The sequence below is a fragment of the Canis aureus genome, chromosome 11, assembly GCF_053574225.1.
Source record: "Canis aureus isolate CA01 chromosome 11, VMU_Caureus_v.1.0, whole genome shotgun sequence".
NCBI lineage: Eukaryota > Metazoa > Chordata > Mammalia > Carnivora > Canidae > Canis > Canis aureus.
The window spans coordinates 9,975,810-10,000,000 of NC_135621.1; the positions used below are offsets into that span (position 1 = coordinate 9,975,810).

Here is a 24,191-nt window from a genome sequence, read left to right on the forward strand (position 1 = left end):
ATGTACTTTCATTTATTTATTTAAAAGGTCTTTAAATTTATTTATTTATTTATTTATTTATTTATTTATTTATTTATTTATTTGAGTGAGAGAGGGAGAGAGAGAGCATGAACAGGGAGGAGGAGCAGAGGGAGAGGGAGAAGCAGACTCCTCACTGAGCAGAGAGCCCAATGCGGGGCTTGATCCCAGACCTGAGCTGAAGGCAGACACTTAACCAACTGAAACACCCAGGCGCTCCTATTTATTTTTATTTCTTAAAAGATTTGATTTTTAAGTCATCTCTACACCCAACAAGCGGTTAGAATTTACAATCATGAGGTTAAGAGTTGTATGCTCTACAGACTGAGCCAGTCAGGTACCCCTAATTATGTACTTTTAAGTGGTTAACTTTATATGAATTTCACCTCAATAAAAATAAAGCCAAAGCAAAAATAAATGAGAAAAAAACGTAACTATTTCTAACACGAAGACCACAAAGGACATTCTTTAAGGAAACAAACCCTCAGCAATAGCTTTATTTGAATATAGTGTCAGGTTTCATATTCTTTAGAGGGTTCTTTAAGATAAGCTGGTGTCATGACTATGAAAAGCAACATGGTAAAAGGTAATTAACTGGAAGTCAGGGGGAGTGTAAGTGTTAGTAATCTAGCTCTCAATACATTGGTCTCTGATAAGCAGGCATAAGGCAGAGACAAAATTAAAAACATCTAGAAGAAATGGACCTGCCTATCCTGCTGCAATCCGTCACAAATATTTCCCTGAGTCAAATCTTTGGAAGCTATAGTGCAGGAATTAGTTTGAGTTTGCATTTCCTGTAAAGTATGTGGGTGCAGCTTGCCAATTTAGAGTTTTGTGTTTTCAAAGTTAGCCAATCTAGAAGCAGGAGTAAGATCCCCTGGTAGATGAGGAGAATGTTGGAAGTAAGTAGTGAGGGTGCTGAGGTAGCAAAGGTTGCCGTGAGAAAGTATGAAGCTGTTCAAACATTCAGAGGGTAATTGTTATCCCCAATAGTTTCATGCAAAAAATCATGTCATTGGTATTTCCAGAGAGGCAAGATTTCTTGTAGACTACATGAAACCATGTTTATGTGAAGTTGATATGAATTGCAGTTTTCATTACTATGACTATCTGGCTATAATACCTAACATGGAAACAACATAACTTCACATACAGCATTCATTCATCATTCTCAATCAATACTTGTTGAATGTTAATTGTGTGCCAAGGAGGGCAGACAATACTATCAACATTTTAGAAAAGAGTAAATTGAAGTTCTGAGAGCCCATGATTTGCCCTAAGTCACAAAACTTAGACTTGGGATGCCCGCTTCCTAATTCATTCCAAGCCTTGCTGCCTCCAGGGGCTGAAATGACCAAGGACTCTGGTTGCCAAAGCCCTTCATCTTCATCAGCTATTAAATGTGATTATTACAGGCCTTGGGCAAAGTTGCACCATTTCTGTTTGTCTGCGCAGTGGCATTTTCTTTAATTACTGTTACATGGTGTTCTCAGGAGCCATGCTACCAAACACACACAATGCTTGGCTTTATACTACTGGCTAACATTTATTGAGTGCACATTGTATGCTTAGGTGTGGTGCTAAGCATTATGCAGACATATTGTCATTGAATCCTTAAAAAGCCTTCTGAGGAATGTTTATCATGCTTTTGTTTATACAGATACTAAGGTTCAGAAAAACTAAACAATTTGCCCAAAGTCACAGGCAGAAATAGAAATATTCTCATAGCCCTTAGAGGAAAATATTTAAAGGTTCATCAAAATTAAAGGCCAGGCCAACAGTCTCCCATAATTCCTCCCTGAGGAGCCAGTAGAGTGTGGAACAAATGTTCAACTAAGAATAAAAGTAAGAGACAGGGCTGGGTCCCTATCCAGTTTTGTTTACCTTCAAAGCTCACAACTTAACTGCTCTGCTCTACTGAGACACAGGTCTAGTACGTTTGTAACCACTTGCCTTCTCACCCAGACAATTATGGTAATAAATCCTGGGTCATTATCCTCATAGTGGATAAAATTTACTGCGTCTAATGCTCTTGTAAGTGCTTAACAGTCATTTTTGTTTGTAATTTTTAAAGTCTCCTCATGAAGGACAAGGAAGTGCCCCTCTGCTTAAAAGGTTTTTTGAGATGGCAAGCTTTTGCTAAAAGAGGTAAAAAAAAAAAAAAAAAATTCAGATTACTGAGTGTTATTCTACTGTTGGAATCGAAATGTTGAAAAGCTAATATCTATGCAGAGACTATCTTTCCATCCAGATGCGTCTAATGCCAGAGGGTAAAATAACTCATTTGATGAAAAATTACTATGGTGTGCCACATATTGTGCCCGTTGCTACCGGGTAGCTGGTAGGGTTGAAGTACTCAGGACATGTCAGCTCTGCCAAGTTTTGAGGAAAAGGGAAGTGATCATTATCAAAGTGGGCAAACTTCACCTTTCTGGGGTCCATTACCTACTGGGTAAAGGAGGTAGTGTTTCTGGCATATGATTTTGGGTTCAGGTGTCTTCTCCTCATTTGCACTATCCCCGGGGGCCAAAACATCCACCTCATACGATCCTAGCTTTGTAATTCATTAATTAGGCTCGACACATGTTTATGGAACTTCCAGTCAGAAGCACCTTAGGAATGAAGTTGCGAATAATGGAAGGTTCCTCTGCCTCACGGAGCTTGCAGTTCCCAGGTCTTAGTAGACCAGAAGTAATTAAATAAATAATATAACTAAGCAACCAAATACATAAAACGAAATCATTAACAATTAGTAACTACAGGTTGCAAAGGTACTAAGAAGGAAAGAAGGGCAGCCCGGGTGGCTCAGTGGTTTAGCGCCTGCCTTCTGCCCAGGCGTGACCCCGGGGTCCCAGGATGGAGTCCTGCGTCAGGCTCCCTGCATGGAGCCTGCTTCTCCCTGTGTCTCTGCCTCTCTCTCTCTCTGTCTCTCATGAATAAATAAATAAAATCTTTAGGGAAAAAAAAAAAGGAGATGGTGTGTTGTCTTTTCAGTCACAAAATGAAGCAAAAGGTAGGTTCCTTCCATTACAAACATGACCCTCTATCAAGGTCACCAGATTTTTAAAAGGGAGAAAAAAAAAAGATCCCTTACAACCAAGTAAAGAATGAATAGCTATTACTCTGGAAGCTATTTTCTGGAAGAAAATTGTATTGGGACTGGTTGGCTCTGCATCTTTTCTTGGTAACTGCCTTCCTTGACTTTCCCCCCCTAAGTTCCAGACCATCTTAGGCGACGCTCCTTTGGGCTTTTGTTGACCTCTTAGAAGCTCATGTTACACTATGGTGTCACGAACCACTTCCTCGGTCACCTCTAAGTTGGGATTCAGTTCCTTGAGGGAAACTGTATCTTTAGCCTGCTGTTCCATCCGGCCCCCATCTCCAGAATCTGCTTTCTTTTTAAATTTTATTTTATTGTATTTACTATTTTATTTTATTTTATTTTAAAATTCATTTTATTTTATTTTTATTAATTTATTATTAATAATTATAATTATAAGTAATAATTATTAAGTTTTATTATTATTTATAAATTTACTTTTAATTTATTTCATTTATTGTATTTTTATTTATTTCATTTCATTTTATTTTTATTTTATTTATTTTATTATTTCATTTTATTTTATTTTAATTTTTTATTTAATAATTAATTTTATTTCTATTTTATTTATTTCATTTTTTATTAATTTAATTTAAAATTTAACTTTTAATTTAATCTAATCTATTTTTATCTTACTTATTTTTATTTTATTTCTTATTTTATTTATTTATTTATTTATTTTATTTTATTTATTCATGAGAGACGCAGAGGGAGGCAGGGGCACAGGCAGAGGGAGAAGCAGGCTCCCTGCGGGGAGCCGGACGCGGGACCTTAGAGGAGACGCTTCCCCGAAGACAGCGTCCAGGGCGAGCGGCCGTCCCGGCTGCGGTGTAAGTGGAGCGGGCGGGAGCCGCGCAGGGAGATCCGGGCCGGGCCGGGGCGGGGCGGGCCGGGGCGGGGACGTGGGGACCCGGCGCGCCACCTCGGGCGGCAGGTCTCCGCGGCGGGCGCCTGGAAGCGCGGGGCTGCGGCCGGGGGGCGGGAGCGCGCGGGAGGAGGTCCCGGCGCGCCGTGGGAGGACGCAGCGCGCGGCTGGGCCCGGAGCTCGGCGGGGCGGCGGGGCCGGCGGGGCCGGCGGGGGCGGGGGCGGGGGCGGGGGCGGGGGGCGGGGGGCGGCCGGCCTCGGGCCCGGGGCGGCGCGCCGCGCAGGTGGCCGCTTCCCGCTCAGGTGAGCTCCTCCCGCGCCTCCCATTGGCCGAGGCGGCCGCGGCGCCGCGGGGCCGACGCAGCCGGTCTAGTTCAGGGTCTAGGGCGGCGCGTCACTTCCGGTAGCGCGGAGCTCGTAAAACACCCTGGAGAGAAGATGGCGGCGGCGGCGGCGGCGGCGGCCTCGGCGCCTCAGCCCCTCTCGGACGAGGAGCTCTTCTCGCAGCTCCGCCGCTACGGCCTGTCTCCCGGGCCGGTGACGGAGAGCACGCGGCCGGTCTACCTCAAGAAGCTGAAGAAGCTTCGGGAGGAGGAGCAGCAGCAGCAGCAGCACCGGTGCGGGGGCCGCGGCAGCAAGACGCGGAACAGTAATAACAATAACACGGCGGCCGCCGCGCTGTCGGCGGCGGGGCCGGGGGTCCGGCCGGGGCCGGGCGGCGAGCTGCCCTACGCGCGGACCGCCGGGGCCCTGGGCCGCCTCTCGGGCTCGGAGGGCGCCCCGGCCGCCGCCCCGGCCGGCAGCAAAGTGCTGCTGGGCTTCAGCTCGGACGAGTCGGACGCGGAGGCCAGTCCCCGGGACCAGGCCGGCGGCGGCGGCGGCGGCGGCGGCGGGAGGAGAGACCGGCCCTCGCCGCAGTGCCGCGCGCTCCGAGCGCCCTCGGCGCCCCCCGCCGCCCCCGAGGCCGCCGGCGGCAGCTCGGCCGAGCGCAGGAAGCCGCACTCGTGGTGGGGGCCCCGGCGGCCGGCGGGCCCCGAGCTGCAGACCCCGGCGGCGAGGGATGGAGCCGCGCCGGGCGAGGAGGACGGCGGCGAGGAGGCGGAGGACGGGGGCCCGGAGGCCGAGGAGCCGCGCTGGGCCGGCCGGCCCGTCAACGGCAGCCGGCTCCTGTCCTACGGCTGCCGGGAGGACTACTCGGACTCGGAGGAGGACGGCGACGGCGGCGCGGCCCCCGGCAGGCCGGTGTCGAAGGACGACCCCGGGTCGCGGCACCGGCCCCGACGGAGCCACGGGAAGCCCCTCTGCGCGCCGCCCGCCAAGCCCGCGGGCCGCCCGGACACCTCCGTTCAGGGAGGGGGAGGCAGCGCGATGAATGACAGGGCGGCGGCCGCGGGGAGTCTAGACCGGAGTCGAAACGTCGGAGAGGCGGCGGAGCCGCAGCCGCAGCCGCAGCCGCCGCCGCAGCAGCCCCAGCCCCAGCCCCAGCCCCAGCCCCAGCAGCAGGGAGGAGGGGCTGATGCCCTGGACGCCAGCCCCGCTCCGAGGTACCGCGTCCACGCCAAGAGGCCGGCCCCTCTCCTGCCCCCGCCGCTCCCCGACGCGGACCCCACCTTGGACTCGTCCTCGGGCTCCCTCCTGAAGACCAACAACCACATCGGCGGCGGGGCCCTGAGTGCGGCGGACTCGGCCAGGATGTTTTGCAACAGCCTCCCCCCCGGCGCGTCGGCGGCCGCCCCCGGTGCACTCAGGATCAATCACTCCAACCATACGGGCTCCAATCACACGTACCTGAAAAACGCCTACAACAAACCGAAGCTCTCGGAGCCCGAGGAGGAACTTCTGCAGCAGTTTAAACGGGAGGAGGTGTCCCCGACAGGGGGTTTCAGTGCCCACTACTTGTCGATGTTTCTCTTAACTGCTGCCTGCTTGTTTTTCCTAATATTGGGGCTGACTTACCTGGGAATGAGAGGGACGGGAGTATCCGAGGATGGAGGACTCAGCAGTAAGTATTCGACCCTATGGGTAAGGTCACCAAGGGGGTGTCGCTAGGTAGGGGCCTGTTGGAACCCACGCTGGGCGTTCCACAGGAGGTGGCTTCTGTGTTGTGCAAGGACATGTTTTCATAGTGACACGCAGCACATCGGTGCATTTGTGTCCTCTGTCTTGAAGGAAGAATATTCTTCTCGTTATCAGAACGGTAATCCCATGCCTGGCCTTAAAATTTTTCTGTGTGATCTGTTGGGGAATTCAGAACATCTTAGAACAAAATAATGCAAAGCCTGTTAGTCAAATACACTTAAAATTTTGTGTGATGTGAATTCTCTTTTAGCCTTAAATAACTATGTGTGTAGATGCCAGTTACTTAACAGTTTTGAAGTATTTAATTGTTTCGGGACATCGTAGATTGAGTTGTGATTCCAGGAGGCAATGCAGGATCTCGGGGAAACTCTAAATATTTTGGAGTATTAAGTTATATAGTTCTATATTTTCTTTTAAAGTGAATGGAGGGCAGCCCAGGTGGCTCAGTGGTTTAGCGCCTGCCTTCCGCCCAGGGCGTGATCCTGGAGACCTGGGATCGAGTCCCACGTCGGGCTCCCTGCATGGAGCCTGCTTCTCCCTCCTCCTGTGTCTCTGCCTGTCTCTCAATCTGTATCTCTCATGAATAAGTAAATAAAATCTTAAAAAAAAAAAAAAGTGAATGGTGGGAAGACAGCTCAAAACTGATTGCTCAGCCCAAAGCATTCATTCATTCATTAAGCCAGCGTCATCTATGCTGTAGGATAAAAGTAGGGCGCAGTGAGAAATCAGAGGTGTACTCTGTTCCTCAACATAAGAGGATAAGTACAGATCATTTTGTGTTCTGTGAGGGAAATAAGGATGGAATAATTGGCATATGCTACTTTAGAGATGATGAGAGTAGCTGCAATTTGAGAGGTGAGACCTGAAGGCAAAGGAAACAGCACTGTAGGGACAGCATTCTGGGCAGAGATGATTAGAAGAAAGGCCTTGAGTTGAGCAAGAGCCTTTCTGTGGGTTCGAGTGGTTAGAGCACCTTGAGCAAGGGGCACTGAGCAAGAGTTCGAGCTTCTCTTTCCTTATCGGTAAAATGATGCTTCTATCGATTAGAATGATGCCTACACAGATTAAAAGAGAGAAAGTAAATGGAGAGTGTGTTGGATTGCTGAAGATACAATTTCTCAATGTTTCCCTCTCCACTCTCCCCACCCTCCCCAAACCTCCTACCCCTTCACCCACCATGAAGTCATTTTATATGTGATTTGTGTTTATAAAATCAGCCTCACAGTTGTTTGTTTTGTTTCAAAATAGTGAACAATGCAGTTAGCAGATTTAGATAAAGGAGTCCAAATATTGTAATCTTTGATTTGGCTATAGCCATTTCTAAGATCACCAAAAAATAGATTTATTACTATGTTGCTTGGTTAGAGAGTTTAGAAAAGGACTGAAACCCAGTACTCACTTTAACTGGTTCCCTGGGAGCAGGAGTGATAAAGTGTGTTCTGTCTCATATGATTTGGGAAAACAAGAAATAAGATCACACCAGAAACTAAGCTAGTAAAGTTCCCATAAATTCAATGACATTATCAGCAGTACCTGTCTGTATCTGTTTGTTTCTCTAACAGCCAGCTCTATGACTTGGCCCTTTTGTGAGTGCCTTATACATATTATTGAACACATCAGAGATACAGATGGTATTATCCTCAATTTACAGATGAGGACAGTGAGACAAGGTGTTCAGAAATGTACCAATAGCTGAATAGGACTGAGATTTGGTTTCTGATTTTTTTTTTTCCAACTATAAAGCCCATACTTTGGATATTGTTTGTAGAGAGCTTTCTAAATAAGAGGGTACTTTTATTAGGATTAAGAAAACAATTGAATATTTGGTAGGATTTCGTAACGAATCACTGATGAACACAATTCTCAATAAGGGTGACTGTCACACATTTCTCCTCACTGTTAAGATGAATGAGTAATGTTTTCTTAGGTGCTAAAATTTCAGATGGAATAGAAAGGGATAGGACTGCTATCCCTGAGGGTTTCAATAGCCCCCTCAACCTTTACCAACATGGCAGGAAAGAAACTGTAAAGTGTTTTTGTATTTTAAAAAATGGTAAAAGTAGTTTGGGTAGATGGAAACAACAGTGGCTAAGAGGTGGAGGATCTGGGGTACGAGGACTTGTCCAAATGACTTAAGTTGCTTAAGCTCGGAGCCCCATTTTTTCTGTCCTAAATAGGAGTAATAATTTCTGCTCTCTGGGATGTTGTAAGGGTCAAATGAGATAGTTTATTAAAAAAACCATAAATGGTATTATTGAAAAGTTTAAAATTTGTTGTATTCCTGGTAAACTACGGTATGTATGTAAAGAGAAATAGTTAAGTCGTTTCTGTAAATATTTACTAAAGTATTTCTTCTTATTCGGCATTTAATTTTTATTAAATTCCATTAAAAATACACTGTAGACATTGATATAGAAATTTGAATCAAAATGCAATGAATACTTACATATTTGATTTACCGTATACCTTGGTGGAAAGAAGTGCCTCCTAATTCAGTTAGTCTGCACACTAACGGTGAATAATTTTTCACTGCCTGTATTTATGTATTCTGAATCCTTTGTCATAGCATAATGGTTAACCAGAGCTTAACCATAGGGTTCATTGGTCAAATAGTGTGCTTAAGGAAATAGTTTTACTTTGAGTAATAATTTCACCAGAAGATTGTAGGTTATATATGAGAGTAATCTTTAGTAAGCTTTTATTAGTTGTCATTTAAATTATGTATAACATATTATAGCCCTTTAAATAGTTTTTAATCATTTGGTCTTGGAAAACTTTTTATCAGTGCCCTAGTTTTTGTTAATTAGATTACTATGAGTCTCTGCTTCCTCATCTGTAACACTAGGCGGTTGAAGTAGATGATCTCTGAGTTCTCTCTAGCTCTAGGGTTTAAGATTCTAACTTTGAACTGAACTACCAAACAACTCAAGGATCAGCCTGCAGTGAGATTAGGTCATGACAACCCAACAAAAGAAAATGAGATGAAGAGTAGATTATCTTCGGTTCCTTTGGTCATTTTATAAAAATCGTTTTCCAGTTATAAAAGACATTTTTTAAAAGATTTTATTTATTTATTCATGAGAATACACAGGAGAGAGAGAAAGAGGCAGAGACACAGGCAGAGGGAGAAGCAGGCTCCATGCAGGGAGCCTGACCTGGGACTCAATCCCAGGTCTCCGGGATCACGCCCTGGACTGAAGGCGGCGCAGAATCGCTGAGCCACCCGGGCTGCTCAGAAGACATTTTTGTAGAAATTTTGAATAAAGATCTATGAAGCAAAAAATGAATAGGTACTGTATACCTCTCCTTCTAGTCTCCCACTCACCCCTGGTATAAATAAGTTCAGATAAATACCTTTCAGAACTTTCCTAATGCTTTTCATGTGAATACATACATTCATATATTTGTGTGTGTGTGTGTTTGTGTACATTTTCATTCAACAATAGAGTGCCAAGCAGTATTTTAAACATTCGGGGGTCGGGGTGGGGAAGATGGACAAGTAAATAAGAATTTGAGAGATTGGTAGTTGGCTAACACAGGTTAATGATAACAACTTTGTCTGGGGTAGAAGGATATAGAATATTACAGGTTGAGCAGGCCTCTCTAAGGAGGTGATGTTTGAATTGAAATCTGAATGTCTTGAAGGACCTGGCCATTGATAGGCAGAAAAGAATTTCAGGCAGAAATAATATCCAGTGCAAAACTCTTGGGGCAAGAACCAGCTTGGCTAGTTGAAGCATCAGAATAGAATGCTCGTTGTGGCTGGGGTATAGCAAATGAGAGAGAATGGCATATGAAGCAGTCAGAAGGGGGCAGGGGCCAGGTCTTAACGGACCTCAAGGCCCTGAAGGCCATAGAAAGGAGTTAGAATTTTATTTTAAGTGGTGTCATACTATACATATCCTACAGCCTGTTTTTTCACTTAACGTTGTATGGCGGCTAACTTTCCTTATACTAAGTTTTAAGTACAAGGCATAATTTAAAAATTTCACTCTCCGCTGGTCCCTTTCTCATCCTGTAAAAATGTTAAAATCTCTGCCACCCTGAAAATGTTCTTCAGCCCTCTGTTTTCTTCCAGCTGTTACTTTCCTCTCAGCCAAGATTGCTCTCTCTTTCAGCCTCTGCCATTCATTCACTCAACCCCTGCCTAGTTTAGCTTTCTTTACCATCTGTAATCTCTCCTTCAAGTCGAAAGTTACTCAATTACCAAATCCAGGAGAGGCATTAAAGTTCTTATCCTGGCCTCTTTGATACATTCAATACAGTGATAACTCCCATCTTTGTTTAACTCTCTCCTTCGCATACTTCTTTATCACTATTCTCTCCCAGTTTTCATTTACTCCTGACTGTGTTTTAAATATTGGTGGTCTCAGGAACCTTTGTCTTTGGTTCTATCCTTTTGTACGGTTTCTGGCTAATAACCTCCTGATTTTATATTTTTGCCTTAAATGTCCTCTCTTAAAAGTTCTAGATTTACCTACTTATTTATTGGACAGTTTCTTCAGGGTGCTCCAGGAGTACCCATTTTCTGTACTCATTGGGTTTCCTTTCAGACACCCCCTCCCTTCCCTGTTTTACTTGATGGCACTTCCATCTACCTGGAACTCATCTAGGAACTTTGAATTTAACTAGATTCCTTCGTTTCCTTCATGTGCCTGCCAAATCTCAAACCTCAATCCAATTGGTTATTAAGTACTGTAATTATACCTTGTCCATCTTCCTGTAATTCAAAAGATTCTCTTTTGAATCTTTTTCTCTCCATCACTGTTGCTCTGAGTTAGTTTTTTGCCTGATGTGCTCCAGTAGTCTTCTAACAGGTGTCCCTGCTTCTAGGCTGTAGCTCTTCCATCTGTTTTCAGTGCCAGAGCAATATTTCTAAAATACAAATGTAATAATTCACTCTCTTGCTTAAAATTAGTCAGTGGCTTTCTTTTACTCATTGGATAAGCTCTAAATTCTTTGGCTAAACTGTTCATGAACTGACTATGCCTGCTTTTTCTAGCTTCATTTCCTACCATTTCCTTTTACCACATTTTACTTTCTGGAAAACTGGAGTTTAAAGTATTTCGTGAGGTAGTGTATGTGAAGTTTTTAGTGTTGTTGCCTGGCATAAGGGAATTGTTTGGTAGACCCAAGTCACATTAGTATACTTGGCACAAGTTCATTCCTTAGTAAATATTTGGTGAGAATGATTACATATCAGATACTTGCTTTATATGCACTGATTAATTCATCATCAACTCAGTAATTGGTCACCTATTCAGTACCTAACTTAATACTCAGTACTAGGAAGGGTACAAAGGAAATCTCATTCTTGCAAAAGCTTCTACTCCAACTAATAGTAAGTACAGAGATGGATAAGAAGTATATCAGATATTGAGTGATAAGTGCCACCCTTTTGTTAAAGGGGAGAATTTACTGTGAGCTGTATCAACTTCAAATGATCAGAAGCCGATTCCAAATTTGGACTTGATCCTATAGGTTGAGCAGTGGGAATCCATGGAGGTTTTTAAGCAGAGCACTAGCATATCAAGTTGATCTTTAAGAAGGACAAACGGGTGGTGGTATAGGTAATTGATAGGATTTGAGAGAAGAGGGATGATAGGTACTGTAAGCCCACATGGAGTGATGAACAACTGGAGGAGGTTCATAGGAATGGAGTAGGGTCTGTTACTAAGAGAATCCATTTGAAGAAGGTTTTATAGTATTTGGTGACAATTTGGATCCAGAGAATAAAGGAGAAGAGTCAAAGATTATTCTGAGGTCATAAGCCTGGACATCAGAGACCATTGAAAGTAGAGATGTTGAAAAGGGATCTTTTTTAGGGAAAAGTAGTATAGAGAAAATAAGTTTTGGGGGAGCTTATTTTTTGAATTGTTCAAGTATTAATATCCTATAGGTTATTGTAGTTACATAATTGGATTAAAGATGAGAGATTATTCCTCTAGTAGATAGTACTAGTACACTGAGCACCAGATACCTTTTATCTTTTTTTTTTTTAACATATGTGTTTTCTTTTTAAGCCAAGACCAAGCATTACAAAAGTGTACTATAATTTTAAATGTATATTTAAATATATTTTTACCTTTCCAAGTAATTAGACTAGCCACCTGTTCCAAAACTTGGTGTATGTAATGAAATAGGCGTAAAGATTTTGAAAAATAGTTGTTTCCCCCATTCTTTAAGAATGAAGGCCGAGTGTTATGTTTCAAGTTTTTAAGATGACTATTTTGTAAGAAGAAAAAAATCCTAGGCCTCTAAGAATATTCTTGGGAATACCAGGAGTTTGTATATCCCAGTTGGATGATTTAAATAAAATATACTCATGGAAATGTCTTTCATTTGAAAGTTTTCTAGATTAATTTAAAATAAAAATTATCAGAGTGAAAACATCTGAATTTCCCATGAGTATATCCCGGGAGCCTAGTTTGAGGGAAATTGGCATAGGTATCAGGGCTTGAAATAAAGAGGCCGACCTGCGTTTGAACGTTGTTCCTTGCTTTTCTATTAAAGGCAACTTGGTAAACCACTGTGAACCTTAACATCTGCATCTGTAAAATAGAATTAAATAATAAAATGTAAAGTACTTGGCTCAGTACATGACACGTAGTAATAGTAGTAATAGCATTATGTACCAGGCACTGAGCTGAACAATTTTAATTGTTATTTAATCTTCATGAGGCAGGTATTTGTTCCATTTTGTAGATGAAGAAAATTAAACTTACCCAGAGTCATGTGGCTAGTAAGCACAGAGGCAGTGTTTGGATTCAGATAGTGTCTCTTAAGCACTTTGCTAGATTGCCTTTTAACATGTGTAAATGCATAAGGACTGTGTATATCTTCTCTACCATTATTGTTATCCAGAAGATTGTGAAAGAAAGGGATGGGTGAAGCAGATTAACGCATGAAATCTTAGAAATGCCAGGAATAATCTGTGAAATCTAACAATTTAAGGACAAGGAAGTGCAAATTTGTACTCAGAGCAATTAGGAATTATGTGGGACTATTTATCCTTACTTGAGGGTTTAGATTAATTCATTAATTGATATGTGAGCTGGTCAGTCTGTTCTAATAAAATGCAAACTCTAATATATATAAAACTTATAAAGCATGATACTATTTCTAATTATTAAAAGATTTGCAGTCTCAAAATTGGTGCGTAAAGTAGTCCTCTGATTTTACATCACCACTTTAAAACTTACGTTTTCCATTGTTCCATTTTCAAGATGTCAAGACCTTTGTAGTATACTTGTTATCCCATTTTTTGCTCCTTTTAAGTAAACTTCATGTGTGTTTTTTCTATGCTTATATTTCTTTTAGTGGAAATAACATATTCTGTAATTTCAGGAATACTTAAAAAAGATCAGATAGTTTTATGATTCCTCAGTAGAGTTGTAAAGTTTTAGAAATACCTTCTTCTTGCTCATTAATCATTTTATATTAACTTTAACTGTCTGATAAGTATTTTATATAAATAAAAGGAACCTTACTGCAAAGAGATAACATCAGTGCAAAGGAGGATTTAATTTAGTTTACAAGTAGTTTAAAATGAAGTATACCTGAAAATACTGGATTGTAATATAAAATCCTAAATATATGGCAAAGAAGTAGTAGTAACTTCTTCATGAATATTATATTATAATGATCAGTCTTTATCTTAATCACGTATGTATTTTAAATGTGCTAAAAATGTACCTACCATTTAATTTGGGAACGCAACCACATAGTAATTGTGGAAATTGTTAATGACAATTATTGTCTGATAACTTTAGATTTTGATTTAAATATTCAGAATTTATTTTTAAGTGCACATTTTTAAAGTGAACTAGTAGTATATTTGAGCAGTAACCTTGGCTTTGCTGATTTAATAATGTATGCTTTAACCTGAATAGTGATAGTTTTAAAAAAAATCTTGATTTAATTAATGTTTTTTATAAACAAAATAATCTTTTTTTTTTTTTTCAAAATAATCTTTAAACGAGAGTTGACCAGGAAGAAAGTGTTTAGGTTTTCGTATGTGTTTGACGTTGTTAAATTTTACATGTTTGACATTGTTCCTTTGAAAATTTATTTCTAAGGAAATTAACTTTTTAAAAGGATTATGAAAGTTTATACTAACAGACATGGTGTCAGAAAATATGATAACAGATCTATCATTTGGAAGTCATAATGTATTTTAGGGTGTCTTAAGTTTTTCTTTAGTTCTAGAGCTACAGATTTAAAATTATACCACCTTTTTTGTCTGAGTAGCAGATTTATTGCTCAATGGCCACAACTTTTTGCTTAAAATGATATCAAAGGGCAAGCTAACATTTAGAAACAAGGCATGGGTGCAAAACTATGCAAGAGTTTAGTTCATCTGTCCTGAACTAATTGAGTGAGAAGTATGCACCAATAATTGCTTCCTGCCTTGAATGCAGCATTGAATTGTGGTGGCATTCTCTTCTTTCTCCTAAATATATACCCACTAGCTGTCCCCTAGAATTGAGATTTGATTACCATGTAACACTCTTTAAGATTTGTGTATTATGACTTAGGAAACATAACTTGAAAAATTAATTTCTGCAAATTTGAGTACGCCTTATGATAAAGTTTAGCACAATGTGTACTCTATACAAAAGAAATAGTTTCATTTCTTGCAGGTTTTTAGAAATACTTTAAAAAGTAAAAAAGGAGGGGCACCTGGATGGCTCAGTGGTTGAGCATCTGCCTTTGGCTCGGGTCATGGTCCCAAGGGTCCTGGGATGGAGTCTCACATCAGGCTCCCCACAGGGAGCCTGCTTCAAGCCTCTGCCTATGTCTCTGCTTCTCTGTGTGTGTCTCTCATGAGTAAATAATAAAATCTTACCAAAAAAAAGTAAAAAAGGAGAAGACCTAAAGAATGAATTTGCCAAAAATGAAAATGTTATCAATGTAAAGTGTTTATATAGTTCAAGATGTTCTAGAAGTATTCTTATGCTTATGACAAAAGTCTTGTTTTTAAAACAGGTCATCTCCAAATGTTTCTTCTTTCAAATTCTAAAGCCTTAAATGATAAAAGTGAGAACTTTCTATATATGGGCACTTTTTCTTAATTTTCATGAGAGTATCCAAGAAAACTGAAATGTAGAGGGAATATGATTACAAGTGACTTGTTCAGGATCCCACAGTTACTAAGTTTTGGAGCCAGCCATTTGAACTCATGATCTGACTTCAGAGTCCACAGTCTTAGCTAGGCAGCAGTAGGTTTTTTTATGCATCTTTTCTCACTAACTTTATTTGAGGAGGTCATTCATAACCTCTGGGCCTTGGTTTTTGCATTTGTCAAGGTAGGGGATAGTAAAATCAACTTCTAGCCAGTGACTGTTGTAGGAAACTAAGGTGATAGTGTCTTTGGAAATGCTGTGGAGAAATTTGAAGTGATGCATAACTGTATATTTTTAATACATTAACTTATAATTTCTCAGCTGCAGTGTATTTAACAACACGTGGTCAGAGCTGTGTATGACATCTCATCAGTGATGTTAATAATAGAGGAGTCCTGTAAATTTATAATGCTCATCAGTATCTTTCAACCCTACTCTCAAGCTGTCCAAGCAGATAAAAGGAGTCATATTTTTGTATTGCCTAGTTAGTGCTTTATTTCTGGGTGCTGAAAAGGAATGTTCTTATTTTTGCAGTGATGTTAATTTAATAGGTAATTAAGCATAATTTAAAATTAGATTTTACTCTTGTTGACCACTAGAAGGTTGATTCTCTCTGATAGAAGAGTCAGAGATGGGATATGTTGCTTTAATCCAAAATATAGTAGTAAATTTGAGACAGAAAAGGATTTCTTGGGATTGTGGAAAGGTCTTAGAGTAAGTTTCTGTTAACATCTGAAGAACAGACAACACGTTCAGCTGGTAGAGAAGGATGGCCTTTTACATGTTGGTTCTTCAGCTAGTTTGTAAGATACCACAAGCACTATTATCCCAGAAGGGGGGAGATAAGGTGGGTCCCTGTGAATAGACAGTAGCCTGAATGGGGGTAATCCAGAGATTGGGGGGTATAAAATAATAAAATAAGTTTGATAAGCAAGGTATTAAAACCATGCTACTTAAATTATAAGGAATTTAAAGTGCATTAGAATCTTCAGTCTCCTAGATAATTGATTTGAAGCACATAATGAAATTTCATCCCATTTCCCATTTGAAACTGTATCGAAGATATGATTTGTTTAGACCAGAGCTAATAGAAATATAATACAAATATGGAGTAATTAAATCATAAGTCACTACAGTCAATGAGAGATAGCTGAGCAGTGGCAGAGCTAAATCTCTCACCTACCTGCCCCTAGATAAATGGCCATGCTTGATGGTATAAAGATAAAGTTGTATAAAGGACTTCTTAGCTTAAAGTAGAAGTGATATCCCCTAAATTCTCACTCATTTCTTATTTGGAATATTCCTTTATATTCTTCTCACCATTTCCTGTTGTAAACTGCTTTGTACAGCCCTTCAAAGTAGACATGTAGGAGGGACGGCTGGCCTTTTGATTCTGTCACACGACTGTCCTGGGGAATAAGGGGAGAGAGTTCATTCCTATTTAGAAAAATGAAAACAAAATGACTAATAAAGCTGTTGCTTGTGTGAGAAAAAATTTTAAGGGTTTCAGTATCTTGCCTTTTGAAAAAGATTTTGGGGTACTCTTACTCATCATGCTCTTTTGAATTGTAAAAATTACCTCAATTCTTTTACAAGGTGCTGTTTTATTGTAGATTTATACTTAGCAACAGTTTCTAATGAATTTGAATAAATTCTTTGAATTACAGTCAGATTACTAGAAAATGTTTGCTCACAAACTCAAGCTGTTTACTTCCAAAAGGAAAAGTGGGCAGTCCTTAATTTTTGAGTGGGTTGTCTTCCATGTCGCTGTGTGAGATAGTTGTTTGAACTTGGAAGTGTTCAACTACACTGTTTTTTAAGCTTAAGCTCCCAGGCTAGCCATAGAAGTTTACTTAAAATTGTATCCTATTTTAGCCCTGAGATAGCATTGGTTTAACTTTTGGGTCCTCAGTGCAGTGGCTTGTGTTCTGTGAGAGTTGGATGAGGAAGCCAATTTATTTTTGACCCTTTATGTTTTCTTTTCATCTTTTTTTTTAATTTAATTTTTTAACAATTTAAATTCAGTTAATTGACATATAATGTGTTATTAGTTTCAGAGGTAGAGGTCAGTGATTCATCAGTCTTTTGTAACACCCCATGCTCATTATATCACGTGCCTTCCTTAAGGTCCATCACCCAGTTACCCGTCCCCTCAACCCCCTCCCCTCCAGCAACCCTCAGTTTGTTTCCTATGATTAAGAGTTTCTTATGGTTTATCTCCCTCTGTGTTTTTGTCTTGTTTTATTTTTCCCACCCCTCCCCTATCATCCTCTGTTTTGTCTCTTAAATACCACATGAGTGAGATCATATAAATTGTCTTTCTCTGATAGACTTATTTTGCTTAGCATAATATCCTCTATCTAGTTCCATTGCAAATGGTAGGATTTCTTTTCTTTTCTTTTTTTTCTTTTCTTTTCTTTTCTTTTCTTTTCTTTTCTTTTCTTTTCTTTTCTTTTTTCTTTTCTTTTTTTTTCTTTTTTTGATGGCTGAGTGATATTCTAGTGTGTTTGTGTTATGTGTACCACATTTTCTTTTTTCATTTATCTGTCAGTAGACATCTGGGCTCTTTTCACAGTTGGGCTATTGTGGACATTGCTGCTGTAAGTATTGGAGTGCAGGTTCCCCTTTGTATCACTACATTTGTATCTTTGGGGTGAATACCTATTAGTGCAATTGGTGGGTTGTAGGGTAGCTCTACTTTCAACTTTTTGAGAAACCTCCATTCCAGAGTGGCTGCACAAGCCTGCATTCCCACCAACACTGTAAGAGAATTCTCCTTTCTTCACATCTTTGCCAACATCTGTTGTACTTTTTCATCTTTTAGTTCCTGTTCTTATACAGGCCTAAGCTTCCTGCTGCTTTGCTATAATCTTGGCCAAACATCTAAGTGCTTAATACTTCAAATCTTTATTTTTTTAAATTGACAGATAATCGGGGATCCCTGGGTGGCTCAGCGGTTTGGCGCCTGCCTTTGGCCCAGAGCGCGATCCTGGAGTCCCGGGATCGAGTCCCACATCAGGCTCCCGGCATGGAGCCTGCTTCTCCCTCTGCCTGTGTCTCTGCCTCTCTCTCTCTCTTTCTCTATCTATTATAAATAAATAAAATCTTTAAAAAAAAAAGTTGACAGATAATCGTTCTATAGCATTATATATTAGTTTTAGCTGTACAGGATAATGATTTGATATATATATCACAGAATGATTACCACAGTAAATTTAGTTAACATCCATTGCCACACATAAAGGTTTTTTTTTCCTTATAATGAGAAGTTTTAAGATCTACTGTCTTGGCAACTTTCAAATATATACAGTACAGTGAAGTTACTATAGTCACCGTACTGTATGTTACATCCTCAGGACTTATTCTTGTAACTGGGAGTTTGTACCTTTTGACTACCTTTACCTATTTTTTTTTTTTTTTTTGGAATTGGGAAAGGGCAGAGGGAGAGGGTGAGAGAGAATCTTAAGCAGGCTCCACACCCAGCACTTGATCTCCTGATCCTGAGCTGAGTTGGACAGTTAACTGAGTCACGCAGGCACCCTTAACCTTTACCTATTTTACACCCCACCCCCACCCCATCCCTGTGTCTGACAACCACCAGTATATTGTTTATAGCTATGAGTTTGGTTTTTTTAGAGTCCACATATAAGTGAGAACATACAGTGTTTGTCTTTTTGTGACTTATTTCACTCAGCATAATGCCCTGTAATAAAAGAGTAGGCCCATTCATTGGGTGCTTGGCAAGTATAAACATTTAGTCTTCTTAAGCATTTTTAACTTTCTGCAAGTGAGGACGCTGTGATGGAGGATTAGGGTAATTACTTTGTCCAAGGTTATAGGTAAGAGAAGGGAATTAATTGAATTATGTTGTTGGTTGAACCCGAGCAGTATGTCTTGAAAGCTCATCCTCTTAACTATTGTACTATACTGTGTTCCTCATTTACATACCCTCTCCTTTATCAAACTTTAACTCCCTTTATTCCCTCAGTTCAGCTACTTTGAGCCAAATGTTAGGAAAAGCCATCTGATTAAATTTGCAATATTGTAGAATTGTGATAATAAAGATCATATGATTTTGTGATAAAATTTGATTGTGTGATTATCTTTAGTGAGGATTGAGCCAATATGGAATCAGCTTAGCTCTGCCTCTCTAAATCATCCTTTATCTGTGTATGTGTAGTAGTTGGGTTGCCTACAGTTCTTAATTTAGAATTTATGTCAGTACTTATAGGCTGAGAACATTTGGGAGCTATACCCATTACAAAGTGTTTGAGGACCTAACACTTGTTTTGCTCCTCTCATATTGTGTATTGTTTGCATCTGTATATCAATACAATCTGTGGTTAGAATATAAAAATTCATGGTAGCATTTTGTCATGTTTTCTTCATAGTGAATACTAAAAATACTATTGTGGGATCAGAATGTCTTGATAAAAACGAAGAGGTCTTTTTACTTAAAAAAATGGAGAACCATTGCTTTTAAAGCATGCTGTAAGGAAAATATACTGGTTAGACTTCAGAATTTGTTTTTAAGACATTCGTGATGAATGTCAAGGGATCAGTTGTAAAGTTCAAATGACTGGCTAACTTAACAACTAGTAAAAACTCTAATCTTGAGGTGATTTTATTTTAAATACAAGATCTTTATTAATTCGGATTCTGTCTCTGGTAAATGAAAATTTTGGCAATTACTGAAAAATTCAGGCATTTAAAAAATTTTTGGCAGGGAGCTTTGCTTTGGGGTCTTCCATTTCATATCTTCCTAACTCAACAGATTTCCTAAGGACTCTGTCTTTTCTTTCCAGTAGCTCCACGGCAGAGACAAATGAGGAATGGAGTAGTGGTATACTATGATGTTTGTAAACTGAGTACCATTTGTTTTTTATTTCATGTTGAGGATGAGAAAAGAAGAAAAAGATTTATTAATCTCCTGCCCACCCCACTCAGTATCTCTGTGCATAGTCAGAAAACATCCCATTTTACATTAAGTTTCTAGAATGCCCAAGATTGCAAGTCATAAATGTTGGAGCTAGCATTCCTTGCTCCAGTGATTTTTTTTTCCTCCCATTTTACCCCGCTGCCTTTCGGTGTGAAGAGATACTTGTTCTTCATCTAAGAACTTAGATGTTAGGTGAAAATCTGATGTGATTCCAGTGTATGTGGTATCTTCTGTCCACTGTTCATGTGGAAGCATGAGTTTTATTCTTAAAGTTCTATATATTACAACCAACAAAAAAAGTCTTTTTAGACTTTTTGTTGTAACTACTTTGAATTTTTTTATCCAGTGGTTCTGTTTTTGACCTAATGATGACATACTTAAATACCTCTATGTCCCAAGTGACTTTTCATTTCTGTTTGTTTTTTTCCAGAGCTAAAAGTCAAGATGTAATTTTTAAGCACGTTGGTCGTAAAGCCAATGATGGGGATTTCCTTTTTAGCTCCAAATTCACTTTGAATTTTTGTTTTGATCATACTTCAGTCTCGTTTATACAAATATGTCATTTTCCCTTTTAACAGAGCTATACTTCTTATCCGCATTAGAAAAATGAAATGAGGGACCTCTGGGTGGTTCAGTGGTTGAGTGTCTGCCTTTGGCTTAGGTCATGATCCTGGGGTCCTGGGATCAAGTCCCACATCGGGCTCCCCATGGGGAGCCTGCTTCTCCCTCTGCCTGTGTCTCTGCCTCTCTCTGTGTGTCTCTCATGAATAAATAAATACATAAAATCTTTAAAAAAAATGGAATGTGAACTATCATTTATATATATATATATCTTTTTTAGTACTATTCATCTTATCACTGCACTGTAATTTTTCTCTCCAGTTTTCTTATCTGCATATTGCCCATGTGTGACAAAAAGTTAATTATCTTTAGTCACTTACAATGTTAAACACAGTGCATTGTGATTGAGAGTGTTATTTAGTAGAAGACCTCTTATGTTTAATTGTATGGGAAATGCATGTTGCTTTATTGCATTGAACTGGAGATAGGTTGTACTGTGTATCACAGAGCTCTTTTGGATCTCCAAATTCTCACTTAGCAATATTCTTTCAGAACAGACCTTGTTATAATACAATTCCACTTGTATTCTTGGCAGTGTAAACCTTGAGGAAGTGTCATAGACAGTCTCTAGTGTGTAACAGTTAATGTTTAAAATCTCTTAATACAGTGAGCTGTCACCAAGTTTAATAAATTAGAGTATTGCATTAGCATGAATTTGTTTGGGTGCCAAGTTATCTGTTGCACAGATGCTTGGTATTATTTATAAGTTTGTATCTAACCTTTGTGGGTTGACTTGCTGTTATTTTTCTATTCACTTGTCACATGCAGTAGCATAATTCTTTAATTGGCATCTGTGCAAAAATGGTTTTTAATAAGAGATCTGTGAAAGTCCTGAAAAAGCAGATAACTCAGACTTTTGGACCTTGAACAGTGTAGTAGGATGAGGCTCCTGTAATTTAAGTAGAAATACTGCTTTGTGTTTATTTGAATGTGTTATACTACCTTCCCTGTCAGCATTGGTAATCTACAGGAGTGTCTTTAGCTGACAAAATTAGATGGAAATGGCAGCCTAATTGTTTCCCTCTGAAGTTTTGAGCCACTACGACTTAGTAGGTTGCGTGTGTGTGTGGGAGTGGGTTGAGGGTGGGCAAGTTTTCATTATTAACTTTATATTTTGTCTTTGAGGTGGGCAGAGATTAGATTCATTGTTGACTTTATATTTTGTCTTAGAGTAAGTTTTGGAATTTTCTTTCTTTTTTTTAAAGATTTTATTTATTATTCTTGAGAGACACACAGAGAGAGGCAGAGGCCGAGCGAGAAGCAGGCTCCCTGCGATGGCGGACTCGATCCTGGAATGTCCTGGAATGTTGGGATCATGCCCCAAGCTGAAGGCAGACACTCAACCACTGAGAAACCCAGGTGTCCCTGGAATTTTCTTAAAGTATAGAAGTCTTCTCTTGGATTAAGCATTTTTTTTTTTTTTTTTTTTGAATGGGAACTTCAATTTTAGTTACTAGTCAGATTCAGTAATCGATAATTCTGTCAAATCTTGAGTTAGGGATGGTCTATTAAGAGAACAGTTCACTTTGGAAAGAATTAGACTAGCATTAAAGTATCTTAAACGTGTAGTATTTTGATATTTTCTTGATTCCTAGTCATTTAGCTTTCAAATTTAGTAGTAAATTTATCTTAGGTAAATCAAGTGAGTGAGTCTTATAAAATCACTAGTAGGTGAATTACCTCCAACTCAATTGTGAATCATGTTAGAAAATAATTTTGAATATTTATGAAACATTTACTAGATACCAGCTCTATAGCTATTTTTTATATGCCAAGTTTCTGACATTATTTGAGTAAGAAAGGTAACTTAAAATTTTATTTGTAAATAAATGAAATCTTAAATAACATTTTATTTGTAAATGTAAATTATATATGAATTTTGATAAATAAGACTGTGTCAGCTAGGTCTTTCTATAATAAAGCAAAACCAAAAAAACACATTACAGTTAACTTTTTTAGTATTTTTGCAAAGGAAGAGGAAATTTTCTCTTTCAAGTTTTTGATTTGTTAAGAATTTAGACTGAATTGAAAGGAAGAAAATTTTTTTCTTGTACAATATTTAAAATTAGGGTTTTTACCCTAAGTAGTGATTTAGGTAGTGAAGAGATATATATAACCATTTCTCTGATAGGATTTTCTCATCAACAACAAATATTGTTTTAATAGTTTTTCTCTCCCAGTATTTTATAATGAAAAATTTCAAATGGAAAATTGAAAGAATTGTGCTATAAACACCCACATATCCACATCTAGACTCTACAGTTAACATTTTCTGCACTTGCTTTTTTTTTTTTTTTTTTAATTTTTATTTATTTATGATAGTCACAGAGAGAGAGAGAGAGGCAGAGACATAGGCAGAGGGAGAAGCAGGCTCCATGCAGGGAGCCCAACGTGGGATTCGATCCCGGGTCTCCAGGATCGTGCCCTGGGCCAAAGGCAGGCGCTAAACCGCTGCGCCACCCAGGGATCCCTGCACTTGCTTTATTATATATCTTATCCATCACTCTGTCCATTCATCATTCTGTCTTTTTAAAAAAATATTTCAGAATAACTTGAAGACATTAGGATACTTTATCTTTACATATGTCGTACATATTATTAACTGGAGTGAGGGGGATTTTTATTTCGGTAAAATTTACATGCAGTCAGATGTACCAATCTTTACAGTCAAATGAGTTTTGACCAATGCATCTAGCTGTGCAACCTAAATCCCTACAGATACAGACCATTGCCTTCACCTCCAAAAGTTTCCTTGTGCCACATCAGTACTCATCACTATTCTGATTTTTTTCACCATAGGTTAGTTTTGATTGTTCTAAAACTTCATATAAGTGGATTCATAGAATAGTCTTTTGTGAGGTTTTTTTACTCATCATTTTCTTCAAAGATGAAGTTCATCATTGTTGCGTTTTCCAGTAGGCCACTCCATTTTATAACTCTTGAAAGTGTTTTTAAGGCCTGAAAGTATTTTAGGCAGAAATTATTTATGCTTTCTGAAGACAGTATTGATTATATTATATATCATAACAGCTCGTTTATCTCCATTAGTCCGTAAGCACTGTGTTCTCATGACATGGTTTATAGAATATGCTCTGTAAATACTTGTTGGTTAGAAATCTTTTCTTACAGCTTTTGTTACAGAGATCCCAAACTTGGGGTGCAATTATAATGTGAAATTGGTGCTTGAATAAAGACAGAAATCTCCATTACAGTCTGTTATTTTTCCCCCATGGAATCTTCATTTTTATGGTGAGCAAATGTGAGATTTTCAAGTGATGATGAGGTTGAAAGAGACTATACTTGATCTTTTTCATACAGAGATGAAGAATAAGAACCAACCAAATAATAAGGCTATTGCCAACTTAATTAGAAGTCTTGATCTTTTATTTTCTTAGGCACATTATTTCAGATTTTATTATATTCTTAGTACTTTGATATCCACAT

The 24,191-nt window shown here is 39.3% G+C and overlaps 1 protein-coding gene across 3 annotated transcripts in view; it reads left to right on the forward strand.

Moving 5' to 3' along the window:
* Positions 1-4,378: 4,378 nt before the first annotated feature.
* LEMD3 (LEM domain containing 3) overlaps positions 4,379-24,191 on the forward strand; it is a 72,804-nt gene continuing 52,991 nt past the window's right edge. Inside the window, exon 1 of one of the 3 annotated variants that reach the window (XR_013388756.1) lies at positions 4,379-5,985. Coding sequence is in view for 1 of the 3 variants with exons in the window: in XM_077913713.1 (XP_077769839.1) it covers positions 4,422-5,985 (1,564 nt within the window). In the remaining 2 variants the exon portion in view is untranslated. The remainder of the gene's footprint in view (positions 5,986-24,191) is intronic. The other 2 variants (XR_013388757.1, XM_077913713.1) reach the window with 2 other exon arrangements.